This window comes from Limanda limanda, chromosome 14, assembly GCF_963576545.1.
Source record: "Limanda limanda chromosome 14, fLimLim1.1, whole genome shotgun sequence".
Taxonomy (NCBI): domain Eukaryota; kingdom Metazoa; phylum Chordata; class Actinopteri; order Pleuronectiformes; family Pleuronectidae; genus Limanda; species Limanda limanda.
Genome location: NC_083649.1, coordinates 9,356,748 through 9,374,046, shown reverse-complemented (window position 1 = coordinate 9,374,046; position 17,299 = coordinate 9,356,748). Strand labels below are relative to the sequence as shown.

The following is a 17,299-nucleotide window of genomic DNA, read 5'->3' as shown; positions in this document are numbered from 1 at the left end:
AGTTTATTTGCAGCCATTTAATTTGTCATCAATACTGTGTTTTGGTATACTGTGGTGGTGGTGATTACTAATCTATATTCGTCTTAGCTGAATACACAACATTGACTATTAATACTATGTTAACCTACAAACCATTCCTGGCAGCCAGATACTGCTCTGCAGGGTGAGGCCAGATATGAACTTGCTGCGAGCCCAGCTCAATCTGATTACTGTCATCATCAATTTTCATACTGCACAGGGAAATAATCCCCTGTCTGGCCATAACACCCCCACACGCAGGCACAGTACTGGGCCATACACCGGATGGAGCCTCAACTGCCTAACCTATTTTGACATTCAATTTCAATTTTTGCGTATGTATGAATTTCTGTTTATTACCCTTCTCTTTGAAAAATGAGGGTTCCTGATTGAGGTCGGTTTCACAGGGTTGTCCCCTTGTCGTGGAGATAAACAGATGGAATCCTACTTAACCATTCTATCTCCTGGGATTTCTGTTTACTCTGGAATATCTTGGAAATATGCTCAGTCAGAACTCCTCTCTTCCTAAATGACAGGCATGTGTATTGGAATACTTTTAATATTTAAATAGCAACTGCATCTTTAAAGCAACTACTACTGCCACTACTGTAGCATGAGAAGCACTACTTAACGGGATTCAACCTCAGAAGCGTTTTCGCGATCTTCAACCCACAGACGCCATGGTTCTCGTGAGACATCCAAATAGACAGCAGCATACAGCATTTAATCGATATTATCTTCCTGTACAATTTAGAAATAGCAGAGTGGTTGAAAAAAACATTCAGTAAGTGCACTTGGAGAGCACATACATCTGCCAAGGCTAATGTCCTATCTTGCCATGTTAAAGAAAGGGAAAATTAAACAATTGGATTCAGCCCATTTATCAGGACCAACTCGTCATCAAGCCCCAAGCCTCCACAAAATGACATGGAAATCAGTCCAGTAGTTTTTGAGCAATGGTTCCACTGACAGACAAATATACAAATGGTTATGAATACAACGTAGAATCTATGGGCTAAAAGACAATGATAATGTGAATTAGGCCTATTGATCACATAAAGCAAATGTATTCAAAGACTTAGTAAAACACCTTCAACATCAACCAGCATAGAGCACAGCACCAATAGCTAAATCTTTCCGTCATCAGCAGTGAAAGACTTAAAAAAATAAGGAGACACCCTAGTTAAAAAAGAGGAATCACTTACACCACACTGCTTGTAGCTGTCAAAAACCCACCGTGTGACCCCCACAACCGCAGAGCAGTACAAGTCTCTCCGACAAGAAACCAACTGGCAAAACTGAGGAGCATTTTATATAGCGACTCCCAATAAATCTCAGCCAAGTTGATGACATTGCTCGGCCATGCCAGAATGGGGTTTAAAGAACTGGATCGTGCTAAATCTCTTTTACTGTGCTCTTCTGAAAAACTATCAAGCGGTTCATGCCTCCATCACACTGTCACTCTTTGAACCAGAAGGGGCACTCGACAATCGAGATCCCGGATCCGCCCCTTTATCCAGATCCAATGCGAAAGTGGATGGGTTCTTACTTTGGTAATGCCTAACCTATTCATGAAAGTTGCTTAGGTAGTTTTAAAGCAATCCTGCTAAGGACAAACAGCAATGAAAGCATAACCTCCTCACCAGAGGCAATTGAAATCAAATATTATAAAGATGTAGCCACTACTAATGTTTAAACAAGGTTTCAAAGGCCAGGTATATTAGTATTTTGTACTGTTTTGATAGACATTGTTTTGAGATATCTTCTGGGAGTGTTGTTGCCCACCTTTAACTGGACTGGTGTTAATGTGCTTCTCTGTAATGTACTACCCAACGTTATTACTTGGTGTAGCAAGCAGGCCGAGTCAGCCGGAGATGTCTGGACACAACATGACAGTCTCTGGCTGAGCAGACGGAGCAGATTCAGAAAAGGGGAGGAGATAAATCAGACAGAGACACTGGCGAGCACAGTGGCCCATTTTCACTCTGTGCCCTAACGGTGACCGTGTTGCGTGTCTGTGTATCACAGTGTTTGTGTAGTAATGGGAGCTTGTGTGTATTAAATACTACAGCAGGAATTACCCTGGCACCATGACCCACTCAGACATGACATTTCAGTGTAGGCAGTGGGTCTTCCAGAGAGTCTACCAGGAAGGGAAAAGAACCGTCAGCTGTGCTGGTGCTCTCTGCGTTTGCTGATGTCGCTGAGGACTTAGAGCTGGGAAATGACTGTTTATCGATGGTTATGACTTGGTTTTGCCAAATGCGGCTCATTCACTGTAATTCAATTTTGTGTCATGAGACAAATAGACAGTCCGCCTCCGAGTTCTACATCAACATCAAACATTTAGGAGATTGGTAGTGGGCGTCTCTCCTTCTTTCTGCTCATAAACAAAAGGCAACACTCAGAGGGCTCATCTGTTTTTCTTTTCCAAAATAAATAATGGGGACAGTTTTTGCTTTTCTATATCTGGACCTACCATATGTTGCTCACTATCCAGCCAAAACACTGTGCAAGCCACAGTTTGCCTCGGGTTAGAGAAAGAATCAGGAAATGAAATAGGCTTTGTCTGGTTCACATTAGGAGTCTGAATCCGCTATTTCTACACTCTCTTTTTTCCCAGCATTTGTCTCCACTCTAAACCCCTTCGTTGGCTGAAGTCAAGTAGAGGACTCATGATGTGAAACCAACTCTCTGGAGTCAAGGTTCTGCACTTCAAACAGCTGTCACACTCCCAGAGGGCCTTCCTATAAATTGCTAAGGGTACAAAAATATATTTGACTGAATAAATTAGTAGTAAGATTTCTATATTGCTGCCACAATGTAATGCTACATAGTATTTTTTACAGAGAATGCGTCAACGTAAGAGCAAAGCCATTTAATGTCCACAAATTAACAGACGATCATTAAAAGTCTGTTTTTAAACCATAAAGTGCTTCACTTTACGGCGGCAACCAAACTTACACACGACATGACAGGGAATAAATCGATGAAGTAAAAATACACTAATGTTAAGATACGATAGCACGTCGAGATGAATGTATCAGAGTCCCCCAGCTCAGATAACAGCTTTATGTTATTCCACTTGGTCAAATGGAATTAGACCTGCATGCCAAAAGACTAAGCATCTCTAAATCTGTAATAATCTGGTTGTGACTCGAGCAATTGAATATTACGTAAAAACATGGAGTCACAAAGATATTACATCAAATTAATGAACCCACTGTATTTGCAGGACTCTACATGAGGCACTCTTATCAATGGGCACAATTTTGTATGTTTGGTGTGTTTTTTTTTCTTCCAAACAAGATCTTAGAGTTCAGGACCATTTGTTGTCCTCTCCCTGATCCGGGTTATGCAACCGAGTCAGAGAAAGTGAGTCATATCGATGCCAGCGGTGATGCTAATGTGCGAGAGCAACTTAAGTTGAATCAGTCTGGGACGCGGTCGTGATGTGAGTTGGTTCAAAGTGTCTGTCCAATGTTTTTTGGATTACATTCTATTTCAGGTCAAAACACCAACCCTGTGTATTAAGAGATTTACTAATGTGGCAAATACTTCAGGAAAGAGCATCTCAGTGGTCTGGCTCCACATCTGGTGAAGGTTTCTCAAAAAAAAAAAAAATATATATACCCTTCCCTTATATGTACATGACAATTCACTATATCAGTGTGATCGAACAAATCCACATGGATCTTCTGGTTGAAGCTGTTCACTGCTGATGTAATCCAAATGTTAATTGCAGTATAAAAAATTACAATGTTGACGTCCCTTAAAAGTCAAAAGTTGCAGAGCAGCTGAAATTCAACGTACTGCTTCATGAAACAGCTAAAGAATGAGATGGACCAATGATGATAAGGGAATGGATTGTTCAAATGAACCCTCATCAATGTAAAAAGACTTGATAGCAGATACAGAAAATAATGTATCATCGTTTTAAGCTATTAACCAACACTTTAATCATAGCACACGTGAGGGGCAAAATGACAATAACAAACATGATCATTTATCCTATATGTGATATAATTACTTTTTGCTCTATCGATTGGTATTATTGGATGGAACCTGCGACTGCGAGAGCAATCTATAAACTATTAACTCGTCACTGTAGCCTCCATCTGCGCTGACCCTAAAACAACAGGGTGACGAATGCCCTCCCAGCAGGGGTGATGTGTGTGTAACCAGGCCAGTGTGACACCCTGAGGCAGGAGCAGGCTGAGCTGAGGCCTCCGTCAGCCGGAGCATCCTCTCTGCAGCATCACAGCAGCATCCTGTCCAAAACACAGGGCTGGTGGTGTGATGGTGATGGTGTGATGGGCTGAAAGATGCACAGAGACGGTGCACATCTGGATTCACCTGCAGCACCAGCAGCCTGAATCACCACTGCAACAACAAGTATGGGATGTGAACCAAACACCTGCCACCACCACCAGCACACACACACACACACACACACACACACACACACACACACACACACACACAGATGTGCATGATGCTCGATGAATTGTGAACATGCGTCGTGTGCAAGTGTGTGTGTGTGTGTGTGTGTGTGAGGCCCCTGCAAGACGATGAGAATCCTCAGGGCTGGATCATCATGTTTAAAGGGGAGGGGGGGGTGGGGGGGCTGGCTCATGTAGGCCGAGCTCGACCACTTCCGTCATGCGGGCTACACCGATGCTACACGACCAAATATTGACTCTGATCCCGGTTCTATGTAAAAAAAATACACAACGCTGGTTGTCATCGCTTCGGTGGAATTGGAAACGAGCATCGATGCATCGATGCATGTCCCCGCCGCTGAGCCGGGACTCGAGAACCTGCAGGCCCGCTAGTCCCCGCCCGGCTCGCCCGGGGAGAAGCATCATCTCATCAAGCTTACCTCGTCATCTAGTCCCGTCGTGCGTCGCGTCCTAACCCGTGTGAAGCCGTGTCCATGGCATGCTCCTGTTCTTTCTTATTTCTCTGGCTCTCCTCCGGCTCCGATCGCAGCATCAACCCCACAATGAAGCGGTGATGGCCGGTGGTGATGATGCTGGAGCCCCGCCCTCCTCCCAGTGCAGCCAGGATGAGCTCACTGGTCTCAGCACCGCAGTCCGCCTCCAGCTCAGCGCGCAGGGCCGCTCACACAGGGGGCCGTCGGGGGGGGACTTCTTATAACAGCATGTCTCCTTTACGTTAATTTGTTAAAGAGAACGAGCTTAATGAAGAAATGTTCCTTCAATGTGCACCAGTGTCCATTAATGGAGCTGTATCTAACACTGGCTGCAGTTTGACCTATAGAGGGCAGTGGTGAGTCAATGGAGCTAAAGAGTCGCAAAGACGGTTCTCGGCAAAATCGCAAAATCTCAATAAAATACCCGGGTAATGTTTTCACTAGTGTGTAATCATCTAGATTGTACCAATTGCTGTTTTCATTACCTGTTGGGGCTATACTACCTTAAGTGTGGCACCATCAAATGGTGTGCCTTAGGGCATTCAATAAATATGTCTATCAGAAAAATATTTGATATAAATACTAGAAATATTAATAATAAATAATAACTTTAATTTACATCAAATTTACCTCTGGGCACCACCCTTCAAGGAAAGGAAAAATATAGCCAATTTATTGATTAAGTCTCGTGAAATTTCTAACAAAAAATGTGGAACTCTGATTAATAATTAAGTTTATAACTTTAACCAAATTGATCATGTCAGTAGTTAGTAAAGTTGAAGGATATTGAGTTATTGACAGTGTAAAGATTTGCAAAATACATAGTAGACAACATGTGTGTTAAGGAAAAGCATTTATTGTGAAAATAAAGTATAAACTGATGTATATTCTGGTCAGCCGAGAGGTCGCTGTGTTGTAGAAGCTTGATGATGAAGGAAAGAACCGCGGACCCAGAACTTGCAGTATAACAGAGTGTTTATTACACAGAAGTTTCACAGGTCAGGACGAGCTCTAGAGACTCGGAGAAATCACACAGCCAAAAGGTAGAGTCTGACTGTCAGGGGTCGCACACACAGTATATATAGAGAGATTGGTTCCGCCCATGACTTCAGGTAAATGGCGTCCCCCATGGGATCTCTGACTAAAGAGGGACATGTTTTTGTGTCCGAACATGAAGATGCATTGGTCAAGAACATTCCTTCTACTCCCATCCATTAGCAAGTGAGAGGTCACTCTGAGAGTCAAAGTTCATTTCAAAAAGGTAGAGAACTTCTAAGATAAACATCTGGAGGACTCTCTGAGAGACTTTTATCTGGTAAAGCGAATGATTAGAGGTCTTGGGGCCGAAACGATCTCAACCTATTCTCAAACTTTAAATGGGTAAGAAGCCCGGCTCGCTGGCTTGGAGCCGGGCGTGGAATGCGAGCCGCCTAGTGGGCCACTTTGGGTAAGCCGAACTGGCGCTGCGGGACTCTGTCTGAGAGTCCAGAAGGCAGATATCATAAACGTAATTATGTTTTGAACATACACCAACATGTTCTACTCTAACGAATACACGACAAAACATAGAAACTATCTGAGTGTACTTAGTATATACAGACGAGCTGGACACTATGAAGACAACATTTATTTGGAGTAAAAAGAGAGAGAAACAAAGAGGAAATTAGCATATTAATTGTCCAGGTGACTTCCTGGGTCATGGGGGTCATGGGGTACACACTGTACAATATTGGTTAAAGGTTGTTTCCAAGACCTCTGTCTTAAAAAATAATGAAAAGTGGTTGCAGACTTGTATTCTTGTAGGTCCAACTATTGTTCACCAATACTCTGTACCAACACTATAGGCTTAGTGTATTTAAGTACTTTAAATTAACATCGGGAGCGGGTCCTCTCCGTGGAGACAGCCATGTTTTTTTACAGGAGCTCAGCCTGGACAAACTAAACCTTTTAGTTTTTATGACAACTGTAGGCTACCTCAGGTTCTCCTTCACATTTGGAAGTGGAGGGTGAGGTGAGGGGTCTTCAGCTGCAACATGAAACTTCACCAATATAGATGTCACTAGGGGCGGCTGTGGCTGAGGGGTAGAGGGGTCGTCCTCCAACCTGAAGGTCGGCAGTTCGATCCCCAGTCTGACCCATCTGCATGCCTAAGTGTCCTAGGGCAAGATGCTGAACCCCTAAATGGCCCCTCATAATGTTGAGTGTACTAAAAAATGTAAGTCGCTTTGGACAAAAGCGTCAGCTAAATAACATGTAATGTAATGTAATGAATGTGTGTGTGAATGGGTGAATGTAAAAATGTAAAGCGCTTTGAGTGGTCATCATCAGACTAGAAAAGCGCTATATAAATACCAAAGCATTTACCATTTACTAGCTTCTACACACTGAACCTTTAGCATTTTTCAACATTTTCATTAATGCTCAGAGAATAACTCGATGTGAAATCAGGAATGATCAGGGGACCAGTTCTGGCAAGAGTCCACAAACAGAAACAAAACCACAAAATCGTAAATATACTCTTTATAAAAGGAGTCAAAATCTAGAGTCATGACATAATGTAAAGTATATTGTTAAAAACGGCGTGATCTTTTATCCTTTAAGAGAAGTAGAGCCAAACTCAGTTTTGCTCAATTAAGAATTTATTTAGGAAAGCAATGAACAGGTTACGGCAAAAGACACAATGGGCTTCCACACACTAGTTGTATCAGTGCGCCTCAAACATCCGGCATCTGTTTATTTTATACAGTAGATCTTCGTTCCTCCCTCCTCGGAAGTGCGCACGCGTAGGCCATCCTCCTGGCTTTTGGAATACGGAAGTGAACTTGATCTAATCTAGATCAAGTTAATGTTCATTCTTAATTTGTAGATTAACTCGTAGGAAGGAAAAGGTTATTATTAAATAATTTGTATGAAGGCCTTATATCTAACTAAAACTATTTCTAGCTTTATTGCTTAAGAGTTCTTTCAGCCACAACCTTTAGTTAAAAGTTTGAAATTCCTAACAAAAGTATACAGATCTATTTTGTGAATTTCTGTCATTTCATATGGAAATAGTAATTGAAAAATTAACATAAACATAAACATCTGCTTGTTGTATTCTGTCCTGGTCTTGTCTGGGAGCCTTCACCGGAAGTGGCCCCTGCACGGAGGAGGCTTTGCAGGCAGGGGGACAGACAGGGACTATATAAGAGCCGCTGTCCTGTCGACTCTCTGCACATTTCCACTTCCATGACTGCGCGCAGAAATAAGCCCCAGCAGCAGAGGAAACTCTAGGGAGCGATGACAAAGAACAAGAATGGAACTTGTGCGTACGCCGCCGCTGTGCCAAATGGATGCGCACAGAGCCACAAGGAGCTGGAGGGACGAGGGCACTGGGGGTCCAAGGCTGAGTACATCCTGACTGTGATGGGCGCGATCATCGGACCTGGGAACGTGTGGAGGTTTCCATACCTGTGCTACAGGAACGGCGGAGGTGGATGGTTTTACGCAGCAACTTTTACGCACACTAGAAGCGACTTTAAATGTCTTGTGCAAACAAGTAAAGATCCTCTCTGTCTTACAGGTGTGTTCTTCATCCCGTACGTCTTGTTTATGTTTACATGCGGAATCCCCCTCTTCTTCCTTGAGACTGCACTAGGACAGTACACCAACCAGGGGGGGATCACGTGCTGGAAAAAGATTTGTCCACTTTTTCAGGGTAATTAAACAGCGATTATTTCCCCCCTTGTTGTTCACTTTTGTAAAATCATTATGATATTATAATAAACATATAATACGTGTGATTTCTTTACACCGGACAGCGTGCGTAAATGCACTATCTGGTATTTGGACTGCAGCATCGTTTGGAACTTGAATCTGCGCAATAATCCCTCCTCATTCAACAGATGATAAATCCCGAGTCACCATATTTCTCCTTTTTCTCAGGCATGGGCTTTGCAAGTCACTTAATCATCGCATTCAGCGCAACGTCCTACATCATCATCATAGCGTGGGCGTTCTTCTACCTGTTCTTGTCATTCAGCCAGGATTTGCCCTGGGCCTCATGCGGACACTACTGGAACACAGGTAACAGATAAATCTGTAAAAAAAGAGTTTTGTTTCAGACATTTCCCTGAATGTACAACGCTGTAGCCTAACTTTTAAAAACGTGATAAACGATCATAAAGAATTGTCTTGTTATTATCTCAGAGGAAGGGAAATGGCACATTTTATATGTTCTAATGATATGGAACAGGACAAACTTTTGTCCATAAATGAGCATTTTTACATTCCCAGTGTTTATTTTCCTGTCACATTAGACTCGTGCTTGGACTTCAACAATCCAAACCTGAGCCTCAGCATGATGGGCAAAGAGAACGGCACTCTTCCTGTTGTGGAGTTCTGGCAGTAAGCAAGAAGTCAACCAGTTCAACAAGTTGAACTGAATTCTTTTTTATATTCCTTTTTTGATTCTTACCTCATCATCTGTTCCTCCTCATCCCCTCCCACCCAGTTTTTTTTTATACCTGCCTTCAATTCTGTCCTCCTCATCCACCCTTTCACCCGAAAATCCAATTCCCCCCACTCTCCATTATAATTCACCTCCTTCCCCTCCCTCTCATGTCCATCATCTCTCCCCTTGTCTCTCCAGGCGGCGAGTTTTGAAACTCTCCAATGGAATTGAGGAGGTGGGCAGCTTGAGGTGGGAACTGGTCTTGTGTCTCATCCTGACATGGGTCATCTGCTACTTCTGCGTTTGGAAGGGCATCAAGTCCACAGGAAAGGTTCGCTGCTTGAACACGGAACAACATTCAATAACTTGTTTTTTTAAATAAACCCAAATACTGGATGTTCAGAAGTTTCAGGAGGAACTTCTTTCTTGAAATGTCACCTTGCAGGCTTCCTCACTTCTGACTGAAAAGTGGGAGGTTTCAGGTTAGAAATGTAAAACAATTTAAATTGGACTAGGCGTCGCAGTCAAGACAATTGAGACCACAACAGGACGAATGAAACACAGAGACCACTCACTTGTCCATTATGGAGATTAAATGAAGCTTCGATGCAAAGAATTTGAATAGAAGATTTTTTTCTAATCAAGTTATTGGAGTTACTTGAGTAATTGTTTCAGCTCTGTACTCATTATGTTAAACATGCATCCAAGTTTGACTATATGTCCTCTGAAGTATCTAATGTCTGTTGTGTGTTTTTGGATGCATCTCAACTATGCACTGAATCGTAAAAAATGTTTTAAATCAATTTCACATGTTGTTGTTTTCTTTATTTTGGAAACTTGCAAAGCTCCAATGCTTTGCAAGCAAAGCCCTTCTATGCACACACACACACAAATACACACACACCCTCTTCCACACACACTCACAGTCGTGTCTCCGTAACTAAACTGGATTGACTTATATTGATTCACAAGAGTGAGCTGCAGGCGATTCCCACTTTCCCTTAGGTTTAGCTGTTCAGGATTCCCTCTTATGATTTTTTTATGAGTTGTTACATCAGATCTGCCTCTTTGATATTGTATATACTGTTTCTGTCCTAAACTCTTGGCTGAATGTGAGTGTTGACTGACTGTTAAGGTTGTCAAAGTAGCTTTGAGAAACTCAAATCAAGTAAAGTATTTCCAACAAATGACTCCTGTTTTTTGCAGGGTGTTTTCTGTGTTGATTTTAAGTTACAGTAGCTTTTGTTGTATTGGCAATAACTAAACGTCTTTCTTTCTTTTTTTCAGGCAGCCTACTTCACAGCCACCTTCCCCTTCGTCATGCTGTTAGTTTTGCTAGTTCGCGGCGTTACGCTACCTGGGGCAATGCATGGAATCATTTACTACCTCTACCCTGACATCTCCCGCCTTTCAGATCCCCAGGTGAGAACAGATTCAACAATCTAAAGTCCGGTACGGCTACATAGATTTCTCACATTTGTTTGCTCTCTTCAGGTGTGGATGGACGCTGGAACTCAGATCCTCTTTTCTTACGCCATCGGACTTGGGTTCCTGACCTCTCTTGGGAGTTACAACACTTACAATAATGACTGTTACAGGTAAGAGGAATACTAATACACATCTGAAATACCCTGCTGTGAATGAAATGTGCCCCTGAATCCTCTAAATCGTTTTGAGGAAATAAAAGGATTTTCTTGGGCTTTGTCCATATATATTATTCTGTTGGCTCATAAATGAACACTTTCTATCCATGCTTCCACTCCACTGTTGCATACACGTTTCTAGAACTGGATTGATTTTTCTTTCAGGGACTGTCTGTACTTGTGTCTGCTGAACAGTGTCACCAGCATCGTGGCTGGCTTTGCCGTCTTCTCTATTTTGGGTTTTATGACATATGAACAGGGAGTGGATATTTCAGAGGTGGCAGAATCTGGTAGGTACTGGATCAGTTAAGTGGATGACAGTTGTACCTTTCCTGTCTGGCTTTTGGTAAAGTCGTATTTTTCTGGTAGACTTAAAACTTCTTATGCCATCAGTTTATTATTTCCCCACATTGATATTTTACCTTTAACTTGCGGCAAATGGTACTATGTAATGTTAATTAATTTAATTTAATTTGGCTAGATCATCAGGCCATTTGATGCTATGTTTGTCTGATACTTTGGTTTACAAATGTATTGACATTCCCATCAGTTTTTTCTGTCAGTCCTTGTGTTTTACTTCTCCCCTTGTTTCCCCATGCAGCATCAATATAATAATAATAATACGTATAACCAATTTAAATTTAATGGGTAATCTTTCCTCCATTTGCTTACTTTGTCAAGTTGTTGTATAGTTTTGTATGTTCACACTGTTCTCCATTAGTTTCGTTTATTTGATGTGTCTGGTTACGTTGTGTGTGTGTGTGTGTGTGTGTGTGTGTGTGTGTGTGTGTGTGTGTGTGTGTGTGTGTGTGTGTGTGTGTGTGTGTGTGTGTGTGTGTTTGTGTGTGTGTGTGTAGGCCCAGGGCTGGCTTTCATTGTCTTCCCACGTGCACTCGCTATGATGCCAATGCCTCAGGTGTGGTCAGTGTGTTTCTTCCTCATGATTATTCTGCTCGGACTGGATAGTCAGGTACTGGCAAAACCCCTTGTGAATTGAATGAATGGTTGAATGAATGAACGAAGCTCTGACGCTCTCCTCTCACTGACTCCCCACAGTTTGTTGGGATGGAGTGTTTGATGACATCACTAGTTGATCTGTTCCCAGCTCACCTGCGCAAGGGCTGTAGGCGTGAGCTGCTCCTGCTGGCCATCTGCACCTCCTGCTGTCTGCTGGGACTCTTACTGGTAACAGAGGCAAGTGCAGTACAGTCCAATCTTTTAGATGACCCCTCCTCAGTGTTTTCTGCCATAGCATTAGATAGCATTTCATATGCTTTAGAAACTGATCAATAGTGGGCGAAGCAGAGAAAAGAGGTAAAGAGGCATAACACCACAACAGCTGAAGTTAGTTTCTTCAAAATGTCAGATCTTCGGCCAACAAATCATTCCTGGTCAACAGTCGGATAAATCATAATAATCTGGACTGTTATGTTCCTGGTTGAAACATGACTGAAGAACTAGAATTTGTTGTGGTCATTTTCCAAGTCTCATCCAATTAATCACTAAATCCTATCATGTGAACAGATTGCATTCAGACTGCAACCACTGTCAAGAGTTGACTTCAGTTACTAAGTGATGTCGTTTTTTCATTCATGTTGTTTCATGAGACACACTTGGACTGAAAACCTGCTATTATTATTATTATTATTAATAATAATACGGCATGCCTGCTACAAGAATACTAGTTCCCAAGTATTATTATTATTATTCTCCACATATGACACGAACCTTTGCTCTATTTCTAAGGTGGAAAGAACAAGTTTTGGTCACGTTGTTAATGTGGGCCTTGTGACTCAGATCAGAGTCGAAGATAACACAGAGACTTGTCACATCTTATTTAGTCCAAGGAGTTTGCTGAACCAGATTATTTCACCGCGTTTCTCCAAAAGGATTTCTGTTTTATCCTCATTAAGCTTTAGGAAACATTCAGTGATGGAGCGCAGAGCGTTATCATCATTTTTGCTCAGCAGCAATGTTCAGTTGTCACCCAGTGGCAGCTTGTACAGTGAGAATAATAAAGGTCCAAGGCAGCTCCCCTGTGCAACCTCAAAACAGCTGTCTGTCAGACACGTGATCTCCAACACTGACATAGAACCTCCTCCCTTCAATCATGTACCAGTTAAGGACACGGTCAGACAGACCAACCAAGTTCTCTACACGATTGATAAGGATGTCGTAGTCATTCGTATCAAAAGCAGCACTCGGGTATAGGGAGGATTAGAATTGAAACCTTGTCTTCATCAGAGTTTATTCTGAGGTCATTGATTATTTTAGTAAGTGCAGTTTTAGTGCTGCGATGGGCTCGAATGCCAGACTGAAACTCCTCCAGGATGTTGTTCTCTTGAATCACTGAAATGATTTTTTCAAGTAATTAAGGTGAATTTTGCCGGGTTGCATAATTTTTGCAGGATTTGTTACGATGGTCTGTGTCAGGTCAGCAGTAATACCTGCTCTGATTGAGGGGATTTCCCAGAGTCCCCAGCATTCTCTGTAATAATCTTGGAAAAATAATTCTTCCTTACCAGACGTTTTACTCTTTTATAGGAGGTCATAGCTTCTTTGTAAATATTATAGTGAACTGTAAGTCAAGTTTGCCACGGTGATGGGTGGCTTCCTGTACTTGTTGGGTCAGCTCAAAGCAATATTTTGATCAATAATAATCTTCACCAATAGCGACAGACCACGATTAGATACATTAACAAAAAAACGAGTTGCTGAGCTGTCAAAATAAAACTTCATCTCACATAGAGATTTCCACTCACATTTTACAACAATATACCATCACTTCAAGTATCGGAGATTTAGGTGAAGCCACTGCTGAATGCACCTTTTTGAATTGAAAAGTAGGTCAAAGGATAATTGCGTGCTTTTAATGATCGATTTCAAGAATACAGTATTTGTGAGGGAACCTGTTGCTGATGCCCCATTATATTTGTTGATTTTTTTTATATTGATGAAAGTTGTAATCGCTGCCCTTGTTTCTAGGGAGGGATGTACCTGCTCCAGCTGTTGGATCATCATGTCTGCAGCGGCACCACGCTCATCCTCCTCTCTTTTTGTCAGTCTGTCAGCATTGGCTGGGTCTATGGTAAGTCACGCACACGCTAAACAACTAACCTAGTAACGACTAGATTCTTCAAATTATGAGAACATAGGGTTAAACGTATTTTGAATGGGGTCAAGACACCCCTATGAATGTTTGCTATGCTGATAGATTTCATCTCATTTCTGATCTTCTCTTTTACCCACAGGTTCTGATCGTTTCTATGACAACATCACAGACATGATTGGTTATCGTCCATACCCGTTAATGAAATACTGCTGGTGCTTCATTACTCCCCTCACCTGTATGGTGAGTCCCTTGAATCTCTGTCATTTCATTGCTTTGTTTCCAAAATGTTTCTTGCCATCTCTCTTATTGATTGTTCAACATTTTATGCAGAGAAAAGAGAAAACCACCTCGGCCCACAGTCACAGTCATAAGTTACACACTGTAACATTTCATTTAACTTTATTCCACTTTGTCTCCTCCAATCACAGGGCACCTTCATCTTCTCCATTGTCAAATACTCCCCGCTGAAGTTCAGTAACACGTATGTTTATCCACTCTGGGCCAACATCTTGGGATGGTTCATTGCCAGCGTCTCCCTCTCCCTCATCCCACTGTTTGTGTTAGTGAAAGTGTTGCAGGGAAAAGGCACTCTACGACAGGTGAGCCCCATCCTCCGGTTTCTCTGAATTGTTTGAACACTGTGAAGTAAACCTCTGATCAAACTTTTCATTTTGTACTTGTTGATGATAAAAATATATCTGTGCAACTTTGAGGGCTACATTTGTTCTGTAGAGACCACGCAGGTAGCTGGAATCAATCCATCAAAACATCCTGCTTAGCTTAACTCACAAAACTACAAAAAGGGAGATGGGCGGCACCTACGGCATCAACTATGTGTTAAAGAAAATCATGTTTTGATTTGTTACAGGATTTGTTGGGTCTTTGCGAAAGTCTTTTTTGGCCTTGCTCAAATCTCAGGTTCATAGTGGGACAGGCGACTGGAAAATAACTTTTTCCATATGTACAGTTTTGCAGAAATCGCCCATTGGATCAAATTATTCAGACATAGACAAACATTTTTTGAATTTAGTAAGCCAGTAATCCTGGTTCCATAAATCCTCCACATTGTAGTAATATGTAATCTGGTTAGTTTTAGTTTCAAATGGTATTTTAGGCAGTGGTTTAAATATTTTTGTATGAGATGCAGTACGTCCTGTCGTCACTTATGTGGGCTGCGTCTATCTGTACTTGACATTGATTGGTTTGTAGACACATGTTCATCTGAAGTTAATATGTTGTCAATTCAGCCATCATAATCGCTTACCTGTGTGCATAAATAAAAGAAGTATTTTTTGTATGAATGGAGAAAATGCATCAGCTAGTAATATCCACTGTAATATCATTATGGGACCTCTGGCAACTTGAACGTTCTACTCATCTTTTGGTCTGCCCTTAGTTTTAAGGTAATTAGACTTAAACATAATGAATCTTGTCATTCCAAGGCAGTGCAGCTTGCTTAAAAAATTATATATAAAGTTATATATTAAAAAATAAATATTATAATGTGATAAATGACAAATTAACTCACTGAACATTCAATGATTGAAATGGAATTTTTCCTGCCATATCTGCATAACTAATTTGACGTCTTGTTTCTGGTCTTCGCTCAGCGGTTGGTCTTCCTCTGCCATCCTGTGGATGACCTCCCCTGGAATCAAGAACATCCCCCTGCACTGGGAACCAACGGCACCGCTGCCTACACAGCAGAGCTCAAATCTTTTTCCGACACCGAGGAAGTCACTAAATGAGCACACAAACAAGTTGTTTAGCTGAGTTCTGCTCTGCTTTTTCTTCTTTGACTGCACCAATGACCGTCTTCCAAAGTGCGAACTGAAAAAATTTGAGACATTATTATGTCACCACTAACAGCATTATTGTTCTTCTCTGGTATTTGACAAATCACTAATGTAGACTTTATCGTGACCTACTGGTCCAGCGTGCTTGGTTGAGGGTTTGTACGAATTTTTTGTGTTCTTGTCTTGACAAAGACATTTGTCAAGTGAAGGTCTTTTTTACATAGCGGAATATATCCATTCCAATAAATATCTAGAGGAGTGTAGACAAGGACTTTGAAGTTGTGAGAATCAGCAATAATGTCTCGAATGTCAACAATGGTTTCCACTCAGAAACAACAGACAGGCAGACAAACACTCTCTCACTAGTGTCTTACAATTGATAACACGCTTTTTTTGTTAATACTGAAAAGGTGCTACACACAGTCAAAGCATCAGAACTCAATGCCAAAATCTTTCAAGATTCAACATATTTTTTCTCACTTGAAATCAACCAAACCTCAGTATTTACCATCTATTTTTGGAAAATGTTTACTTTACTGTTGTAAAAACACAAATAACTGTTAACTACATTAAAATGTGCTTTCTATAACTGCTATTTGGGGCTCACAGCTCCAAGCATTTGATTTCATGTCTTTCCGACCTCTGTGACTCCAATGAGGTCATATTTGTGCTAGATGAAAAAAAAGGGTGAATGTGAAGCAATATGCAAAGTGTTTTTAAATTTTAATTGAATATGATGTTTTCTCTTGAATTTCCTGCATTTCGTGCTCTTGGAATAACACTAAACAGAGATACTGTAACACTGTCGGTTAAGTTTGTCCTCAGGGGTTTCAGTTGGGTTAAGTTACGATAAACTCATGGATTGTAAGATAGACCATGAAACCATGTTAACCACATGCAACGGCTTAATGACAGAAAAGCCTTCAGGGAAAACTTTGTCCATGCACGAGGGTAACTAAGGTTATTCTATATAGCTACACTTTACAGATGTCTCCCATATGGCTGTTGGTAGAATCAACATCACGTTCTCCAGGAGGACGGTGGACAGTAGATGGATAAGGACAATTCGAAAAACATCCAGCCACGGCTGTTGTGTGCATCTCGACATTGTAACGCTAATTGGGTGAGACATAAAAATGTCTAATGTCATGATACATTTCCTGCATAATGAATCATTTCATACAGATCAGGAATTTCACCAGTTATTTTTATTTTATCTCTGGGAAATAACAGGGAGACTTGAAAATAATATATATTTCGGGTTAATGTTCCAGCAGTCTGATACTTTTGGGAATAAGTTGCAACAAAGCAAAGAGCAGCACATTATTTTGTATATTTGAAGTAGAAACATGTTTATTCATA

General features: G+C 41.4%; 1 protein-coding gene across 1 annotated transcript; it reads left to right on the top strand.

Moving 5' to 3' along the window:
* The first annotated feature begins 3,232 nt into the window (after positions 1-3,232).
* LOC133018951 (sodium- and chloride-dependent GABA transporter 2-like) lies at positions 3,233-15,889 on the top strand. The gene is made up of 15 exons (XM_061085291.1): positions 3,233-3,243; positions 8,299-8,426; positions 8,517-8,651; positions 8,879-9,019; positions 9,253-9,340; positions 9,585-9,717; positions 10,674-10,808; positions 10,881-10,984; positions 11,225-11,319; positions 11,887-11,999; positions 12,086-12,223; positions 14,015-14,117; positions 14,281-14,381; positions 14,570-14,740; positions 15,752-15,889. Exons 1-15 carry the CDS (start codon positions 3,233-3,235, stop codon positions 15,887-15,889), a joined length of 1,734 nt encoding a protein of 577 aa, XP_060941274.1.
* The last annotated feature ends 1,410 nt before the right edge of the window (positions 15,890-17,299 follow it).